Source organism: Bactrocera tryoni, chromosome 5 (genome assembly GCF_016617805.1).
Source record: "Bactrocera tryoni isolate S06 chromosome 5, CSIRO_BtryS06_freeze2, whole genome shotgun sequence".
Taxonomy (NCBI): Eukaryota; Metazoa; Arthropoda; class Insecta; order Diptera; family Tephritidae; genus Bactrocera; species Bactrocera tryoni.
In genome coordinates, this window is record NC_052503.1 from 56022686 (window position 1) to 56032478 (window position 9793).

Consider the following 9793-nt stretch of genomic DNA (forward strand, 5'->3'; position numbering starts at 1 on the left):
GGTCACTAAAATGGTGTCATGTTGGAAGAGCGCTTTCTTGTCGACAAATGGTTGGTTTTTCTTTAATTTAGCATCGAATAAGCTCAATAAATTCAGTCGGCACATTGTCGGCACATCAAGAACCCCCGTGCGACCAAGTAGAAACTTTAAAAGTTCCTTGATTTCACCTTCCAAAAACTACATGTGATATTTTTCTTGGAGTGTTTTTTTGTCACTTTCCGGTTCCGACTCTAACACGACTTTAGGTGTCTATCAAGAAGTAGTTCCCAAAAACAATTTTCGTGTTTAACTATTTTATATTCTCAGTCGATAAATTATAGTTTGTTAAAGTAAATTTGATGTATTGGGCATTCATAAAACTAATTATAACAAGAGCTTAAGCTTACAAACAGTACTCAAATGGCACTTTAATACATAACTATGTATAATCTCACAATAAAACAATATGCTCATAATTCGTAAAGCCGCTTTCGGCGCAACTTAAATATAAATCTCTTCAATAATTTAATAGATAGCAAATTATCCATTTTTTTGGTAAATTGTGTTTTTGAATATTTCGTTGTACAAACAAAAACGGTATTTTTATAGAAATTGTAAAAAGTAAGCTTAAAAATTACACAAATAATTACCGGTTACGTAAAATGCGTGTATGCAAATAAACAACTACAAATATGGTTCCTATCATACACATACTTAAATTACTTAATTGTAATTAATTACACTTGTAGGTGTACTGATAGCGTAAAAGGGACGTTTCTTGAAAAGTCTCCGGTTCGGATTCATCGTCGCTCGACGACGGTGGCGTCTCCAAGATGGGCATGGACAGATCCAAGTACTCCTCATTAGTGGCATGATTTGATGCCAACTGGAGTATTTTGTCCAAATTCTCTACAATCTCGCCAAATGTCGGGCGTACGTTGGCGTCAAAATGCCAGCACTGTCGCATTAGCATATATATATTCAGTGAACAACGTGCTGGTTTCTCCATTCGCTGACCAGTAATTAGATAGCTGTAGAGCTCCTCTGCAGACATTATACTGGGATAAGGCTGATCACCAAATGTCATAATCTCCCACAATAGTACACCGAAAGACCACACGTCCGACTGCGAATCGTAAAACTTGTCTTGTAGTGACTCTGGTGCCATCCACTTGATGGGTAAACGGCCATTTGTATTCTTTCTGTAGTACTCTGTGTCTTGTATGTCACGAGCCAGACCGAAATCGGCTATCTTCATGACATAGTCATCACTCACAAGCACATTACGAGCTGCCAAATCACGGTGAATGCACTGTGAGAATATTAATGAAATAAATTATAAAATTATTTTTAGTTTAGCTAATAAACGCCATAACTTACCCTACGCGAAGCGAGATATTCCATGCCACGTGCAATTTGAAATGCAAAGGATACCAAATTTTTCTCTGTAAGCTGAGGCATGTCTTCTAAGCCTTCACTGCTGCGTGGTAAGCTCGGACTGCCTACAAACAATGGCCTATTCTTTTTCAAAAAGTCCTTTAAATTTCCATGAGGCGCGAATTCCACAATGACCCATAGCGGACCATTTTGTGTACAACACCCCAGCAAATTAATGATGTTTATATGCTTGCCGATCATTTTCATTACTTCCATTTCCCTCACCAAGCTCGCCATATCGGCATCGGTGTGCTCATCTTTTACCATTTTCACGGCAACTATGCTCGCCGAATTGTTGGCGGTGCGTGGCAAGTTGCACGCTTCTGCCATTACTACACGTCCGAAGGCGCCCTCGCCCAGGGTCGAGCCTAGATTTAGTTGTGTACGTGGTATTTCCCAGTTGGAGTCGAGCGGAAATTCATACTCATTGAATGCTTGTGAGGGATCCAAATTCGATGCTTGAAAAGTGGTACGTTGTTTTTCAATTTTAATTACCGGCATTTGTAGATCGCAGGAGCTGCCTTCTGAAGAAGATGGTTTATATATAATTACTTTTTTTGTCCATTGATGAACAGTTTCGATACGATGTTTTAGCAACTTCTCATGTTTCAATTTACGTAAAACATAAATTATAAAGACGGAGCCAAAAAGGAAAAGCAACACAATCACTATGGCGGCTACTGTCGTCCAAGCGTAATGCGCACGCCACAGCATGTACACTTCACGACTGGGTAGTTTGTCGACAACATGCAGATACCCACTTTTCACGGCCTCGCCCAGAGCATTGCCCGCCACACATGTGTACCAGCCTTCGTCCGCGTGTGTAACATTTGTCAACCGCAGAATGTTCGGTCGATCGGGATCACCTTGGAGCTTGATGAAATCCTCTGAAGACGGCTGATGAACGTTGGTATTGGTATTGGCTTTATTGAAAATACGTTCTAAATTTTCAATTCTTTCGTTATTATGTTTATACTTTATCCAATATATATGTGGTTCCAGATCCGATACGATGCGGCATTCAAAATGTGTGCTACTGTTGGTTAGAACAGTTTGATTTTGTGGAAACTTATCACTGTGAATGGGGCGAGAACGTAGACGATCCATTATAGTCAATTTTGTCGTATGCTCTATGCAGCCCAAATTGTTGCAAACAGTGCATTTATAGACTCCTGAGTCTTCGGCAATGACTTCGTCCATTTGCATCGACCACTTTTTGTATGTGACTTTACCAATGTGACGCATAATTTCAGTGAAATTTGCATCCCCTGCCCTCCGTGTCCACGTTATGTTAGGCAATGGATTACCAATTGCGGGACAGAGCAGTTGTATTGTCGAGCCCGCTGGCTTATGCAAAGCTGGAAATAGTTTGTCGGCTTTTTTGAAGCGTGGCGGACTTTCCTCAACTGCCTCCGGATCATCATTAGTATCATTGACATCCCTATTGTTCACCAAAGAATCAATCGCCGTTACAAGTTTTTCATTTTCTTTCTTCGGTACCGCGTTCCCTGAGTCCTCCATAGAATGGGCTGCATGCATATCTGAAAATGCTAGTTTGGTTTTAAGTGTCACGGTAGCGCTTTTCTGCTCTAAGACTTCTAAATAAGCTGTGGCCATGGCGTTCCCAGCTTCATTCGTAGCTATGCAGGTGTAAAACCCTTCATCTTCCATCTTTGCTTGAAATATATTTAAAACGTTCGGATTGTCCACATTACTTGACAACTCAATTACATTCGGATTATTTGTAAAGTTTGCAATAAGCTCTTCCGTGTTAAGCCGTTTCTGGTGTTTGATCCAGCGGATCTGCACAGTGGTTGGAGACTCAACTTGACACTCGAACTGTGCGCTACCAGTGACCACAACCGTTTGATTGCTTGGCTTATTATTTTTTATGATTGGACTGGCTGATCGCAGTTGTGGCCTCAAAATCTGCAACCGTATATTATGCTCAATAGAACCGAATTTATTATTGATTTTACAGGTATATATGCCGGAGTCGGCTGTGGTTAGGTGATCAATAAAAAGTGACCACTTCTTTAATCTAAAACGCAATGGCGTGAGATTCATTCTTGTGGCATCATGAAACCAAGTAATGACCGGCAATGGATTGCCTAAAGCGGGACAGCTCAGTTGCACGAAACTTCCAATTGGCTGTTGTATACTATCCAGAAGTTTATCACTTTGTTGAAACTGAGGCGGACCCGGACTCGGAAGATGTATAATTTTCAATGCGGTGGAGTTGACATTTTTCGTGTCTTCCGACTGTAATTCGCCTTCAGCAATTTCTTCCGCAGAATCGGGCTCATTTCGATCTAATCGTAAACGCGCCTCCATATCATCTTCCACTTTGCTAAAGTCAGCTATATCTTCCTCCATTAGATTAGTAGATGTTGATGACTCCTGCTCACTGACACTCAATGCGACACTAACGTATTTAGGGCCAAGCGACACTTGTTCCGCCTGACAACTATATAAGCCGGCATCTTTCTTCTGTACCCCCCTCAACACCAGCAAACGATTACCGCTGACGAATTCATCATCTCTGTACCACTTAATGGCGCCCTTAAGTAAACACATTAGACGCACATCTTTGTTTGGCGAAACCATACTTTCGGTGTGTGTAACGCTGGGGCTAAGGGTGACATTGACCACCTCAGCGCTGCGTTTCACCTGCACTGCTTGGCTGTCAATTAAACTTTTGGCCATTGACAAATAAAGCGGAGAGGCAGAGATAGTGATCACGAACAGCAACCAACACAAATTAGGCGGCCTGCCAAATATTGCTTTCAGTCTGATTTTGGACATCTTTGGATCGTTGAATTTGGCGTTTTGAATGGCGGATTATATAAAGACCTGGCGAATACGCATTCCAATTCTCGTTGTGTCTGCGACTAACGAGCGTTCAGTATTTAGTGCACCTGCTGATTTACTTATGTTTATTTGAGCCAAGCTATAACTTTTCCTGTCCTTTGAGCACGCTTTTAATGATTAAAATTTATTGCACCAAAAGGCTTGCTGTTACTTATCATGTGTTCACTATTTTCTTAACTAAATATTGAATATTGCTGCTAAGTAATTAAACGTCGTTGTCTGTGTTATTCTCAATGCTCAAGTGGTGAGCGCTGAAAATTATTATTGGTGATAATTGCTGCAGCTCCCCCCAGCAATGCACATACACTGCTCCTTCAACAGTTTTAAATTCACTGTTTCAGTTTGAGCCATCGCTTGACCACTGACTTATTTACATACGGCTCTAAACGAGAGTATAAGCAGCGGAGAGACAGAGTTAGGCGATATGAAGTCACTACGCAAACTATGGGGAGCGCAACAGGCGAATCGAATTAAAAGGAAAAGATTGAAAATAAAAAACTATGTGCATTGATTTCATAATGAGTTTTCTCTTTTTTGCTTTGGTTTTTGTCTTTATAAAACGTTGTTTTTATTTTTCGTTTGAATATTTCAATCACGCGAGCACTTGCGCGACGCGTCGCCTAACTTGGTTAACAGCAATGGGCTATCATGCTAAGTACGCACATGTCTAGCGCGTACTTAAGTGTGTGTGCGCGTGTGTTGGTTAGCCGTGCGGACGGAAGATCCCACTTTAGCCACTGTGCGTAGTTAACTGCGCGAATCGAATCACACTGCTTGACGGAGTTTTTTACTTAAGCGCATAAGATTGGATTACGAAAGCGCCAAGAATAACAACAACAACAACACAAACGTATACAAAAATTTGAAGAATGCGAATCAAGTAACAGTTATAATCGCACTTATTTTCCAGTTGTTCTGTCCCTTTTTATTTTGAAGCTTTATTAAGGCCGAACTTGATCTAAAATATTCTCGTAGGCTCCCACCGAGGTAAAAAAAAAATATTTTGCATTTCGTAAAACGTCATTCTGCGTCTCTCAAAGTCAGAATACGGTTGTGTAATTTAATAAGGACACCATGTCGTTTTAAAACAATAACCACAATATATGTACATATGTATATTTTCAGAAATAATTTCTGGTCTTGCTCTTGCTCACCCAAAAACTTGAGAGCATATTGAAAATTCAGTCAAACTAAGAAGTTCATACAGAAAAGTAGCAAATTTACTTCAAGTTTCCAAAAAACGATTGAAGAAGCAGTTAAAAGAATTTCCCAGATTTAAATATGTGGCAGGAAGCCCAAAATAATACTGTCTTTCATTTATTTCTTCAAAACGAATTAAAGCTGATTTGAATATTAAAGTTTACCCATCAACTATCTGCAAAGTGCTTACAAAGGAAAATATCAAGACCCGAAGCTCAAGAAAAGTTGTCAGAAAAGTACACGTAGCGAAAGCTAAAGTTTTCTAAAACATTTACTCCAGCTTAAAGAGAAACGTGTGGCGAAATAAAATACATTTTTTTTTAACTCTGATGGAGGTTTTCATCAAGTATGAAGACCGCCAAATTCAACTTATAACCATAAATACACGAAAAAGACCGTTCAACATGCAGACAGAAACATAATGGTTTGCGTATCGTTTTCATACAACGCTCTGGAAACGCTCCATAGGATGCAGGGCGCTGGAAGACAACCAATACTTCAAAAATGTATCTTACAGTGGTAACTTATTCAGAATTCATGGAACACAGTTCCGCTTTGCTCTGTCAAAACTTATGTAGTTGATTCTATGGCGCAGTGGTCAGTTTTAAACAATCATGAATGTACCAAAAAGTAAAAGCTTCGTTAATTGTAGGCTACTGTCCTTATTATTTTTCACATGACTGTGTGTCAATTTTGTATTTCGCCCACATTTTCAATTTTTTCGAAGAACGAATAAAAAAAAAACGAATGTGCCTAACATCTCCTACAAGGTACATCCTCCTGTTGGTGTTGTTGTAAAGCACTTTATTATTTTTTCTCCTTCTACTTTTATAGAAATACATAAACGTACGTGTATAATTGGAGTCTATGCCGTATATAGAATTGCTGTTGTTGTTATTATTGCGCCTTTTTAAAACTTTGGTTGCTACTGATTTGATAGTAATTTTGTTGACTTGTTGAAGAATGTAAATGCTTCAAGCAGTTAATGAAATTTATATAAGAGAATAATTACTACAATGCAGTTTGAGACATGCCACCATAGCAGTGAGCGGCGAAATGGTGAAATGCTGGTAAGTGAAATGTGAGCTTTAGTGTAATGTGGTGACATTCACAGGTGCGCACAAATATATACAAATGTATATAATGTTTACAACTTTGACATGTGTGTATTGCAAATTTCACCTAATTCAAACTGTCAACTGTATTTCAATCATTTCCGCTTGACCATGAAGAATTTTCATTTTGTTTTAGTTTATTTGTAAGGGCAAAAAGTCATTTGTTTTTTGTGCGGAAGTGGTTAGCGCTTTATTGCTCTACAACAAGCTGTTTTGAATATTTTTCACTCTCTCTTACCAATTTAACGGTTCTGGTTCCAATTTCATACCGAAATTGTCAAAATATTTCATTCTTGACCACAACATTTTTCCGAATGGGCCTCTAATAAGCCGTTCTTATTATGTGTGGGCGTTTTTAGGAAAGGGCTAATGGTGAGGGAGTCGAACAGTTATACAGTTTGCAATATTTTCAGTTGATTGGGAGCGTTTTCGATTAAAATTTTTAGATATAGTAAACATAAAAAATTCAATTTGGACTAAATGAGTAAATCAATTCTGGTTCGGGTCCGATTCTTGTTTTTATATACACCTCAATTAAACTAATATAATAGCCAAAGATTCTAACGTCAAAAATTAAGTTGATTAATCAACAGTAGAATGGAGCCTTATGGACAAACCAATGGCTTAGTTTGATTGTACCTAATCTTTTGGAAGATTTTGCTTTCTTACAATGTAGCGAGAGTTCCAATATTCTAATAAAATTTTGCCCTTCCACTAAATTATTTTACTCATCAAAAGTGAAACAAGATAAGTGGAGAAGATAAATAAAGTGGTAACTTGCAAATTAGATAGAACATTCGAATCAGTAGCAGCCATGTCAAGCAGCGGGACACAACACATCGTACGGTATACTAATATATTGCAGTACAGTGGATCAAAGCAGGATCAATAGAAGGCATCAATCGGGTATATCTGAACAGATAAGTTGCCGGTTGAAACAAATTATTCAAAGAAAGTCATTTGTAAGAAGTGATATTTAATTTGCGAATAAACACCTTTTAATCCTATTATGAACCAAATTTTAACAGGAGTTATGTATCATACGTATAATATGAAACTCCACCTAAAGGAATCATAAAATGTGCAAAAAATAAATGCAAAACTGTTATGAAATATGTATTTGGCTGCATAGCTTTTCTGGATCACTTGTATATAACAAGGTACAATAGCTGTATACATAACGGAATATTGACAGTAAAATACAAAAAGTTCTGGTTTTCGGTGATCCTTGTTATTGCTTTCCACAAAAAAATATAAGTGTATGACATTTATTTCCTAAAAAGTATTTAACCTAAAAATTTTCCCAAAATTAGTTGAGTTCCACAAGGAAGTTGAGTTCCACATTCTATCAGCAATTTTAATTAGTTTTTTTTTAAATTAATCTTTGGTTTTTTATTTAATGGTAAGAGGAAAGCATTCTACAGAGTCAAGGTGCAACTAATAAAAACTATAAAAAAACAAAAGTTCATAATTGATCCAATTCCTTGAATTGACGAAAGAGTACATCCATTTCAGCCGATTCCAATATAGTAAAAAGCATGTGTTCCCTGACTCAGCAGCGAAATACATTTCGGTCAGATTTTTATTTATAATATCTAGTATATTTTTGTTCCAATGATATAAGATATACTCGTATAAGAGTATCAATGCAAATTTTCACAAAGTCCCGGTAAAAATATATTGGAAGACTTATTTCTGTTTTTATTTTAAGTTCGCACGCTGTTTAAAATTTTGTAGTGTTGTTATTGGATCACGTACGGTTTTAAATTTTTAACACGCTCTAAAGGATCTTAAAAAAATATTTATTTTATTTTTCTTTTTTATTTTGCAAAAGATCGTAAATCTTTGCCAAGCACATTTTATTGCCATTTCGCACACACAGGTTAAGAACACCCAAAAAATTCACGGATTATGGAATAGTGTCGTAAATATCACCAATATATTTTTTGTGTTATGGTCTACCGTCGAACAAAACACCGAATCAAACGTTCTCAGCCGCTTCCGCAAACAGTTTCCGCTTCACGAACGCGTACCACCCGTGGCGAAGGTGAGCGCCACGTCGTCAACTACACGTCATGTATATACTTATATACACATACCATAAGAACTAGCCAAGTACACACCCGAACCAAAAATTAATCACCGCTAACAATTCACCTTAACGATTAGTGAGCATTCGAATCGACAATTCGTGTCTGAACGTTGCTAGTGCTGAAACTCGACTGATCGCTCAATATGAGTTACAAGAGAGTTGAAACAACAAACGTTTGATATTCCTATAAATCGTATGAAACCCATTGTTGGAATAGCAAAAAAAGTAAAGAAAAATGCAATGCAACATCTAAAAACAGTAACCAAAAACAGAAATCCACGAACGCTTTTGGCAGCATAAAGCACTTGTTGTTGATAGTTATAAAATAACAACAAACGCTTCAATGGTGACGCTATTGGCTGTTACCACGCTTCAATACAACTACTCCCACAGCAGACGTCGTTCGCTCTCGGCCGGAAAAACTCACACAAACGCAAGTGCAAACATACGAGTGTGCGCTTAGATGCATTATGATCCTTAAGAATTTGTGATTCCAAGCACATACATACATATGTATGTATATTTTCGTCTGATTTGAAATATGTTGGCTCTGCGAGGATTTTATTATTCTTGTGCGTGTTATTTTTTTATTAAAGGGCGGCTGATGCTTGAGTGGATCTTTATTTCTAGTTCGGCTTGAGTATATGATCCGCCAAGGTAAACATAGTTCATTTCTTAATTCAGTTAATACTCTGCAACTTTGATTGAAATTAATTGCTGGGATTGTCTAATTTAGCTTTGCTTAGTTTTAACCTAAAACAGAATTGTAAACAATATTTTTTAATGTAATGCTGATCAAATTCGAAGATCTTTTCTTCACTTTTAAGAGTAATTTGTGAACACGAATGCAGAAACTCTGGAGCAAATGCTTCTGCAAGAAGGAATCGATCAATCCCTTAGCACGATCCTAGATGATATATTGTGAAGAGGTGAGAGCACAATAAGCCTCACTCCTAGTTCTAAGTGTGTATAATTATGCTTGCTAAAATAATAAATAATTAGTTTATTTACGAAAGTCATTGGAATCACCATTTCAAATTGTTAAATCCTTAAAATGACATAATTATAACTTGAATTCCGAAACACTCAATTGCCAATG

The 9793-nt window shown here is 37.5% G+C and overlaps 1 protein-coding gene across 1 annotated transcript; it reads right to left on the minus strand.

The window, feature by feature from the left end:
• Nucleotides 1-560: 560 nt before the first annotated feature.
• LOC120778877 (fibroblast growth factor receptor homolog 1) lies at nt 561-8770 on the minus strand. The gene is made up of 3 exons (XM_040110921.1): nt 8702-8770; nt 1360-4538; nt 561-1291 (listed from the first exon to the last, which is right to left on the minus strand). The coding sequence occupies exons 2-3, from the start codon at nt 4219-4221 to the stop codon at nt 713-715; spliced, it is 3441 nt and encodes a 1146-aa protein (XP_039966855.1). The 5' UTR covers nt 4222-4538; nt 8702-8770; the 3' UTR covers nt 561-712.
• Between the last annotated feature and the right edge of the window lie 1023 nt (nt 8771-9793).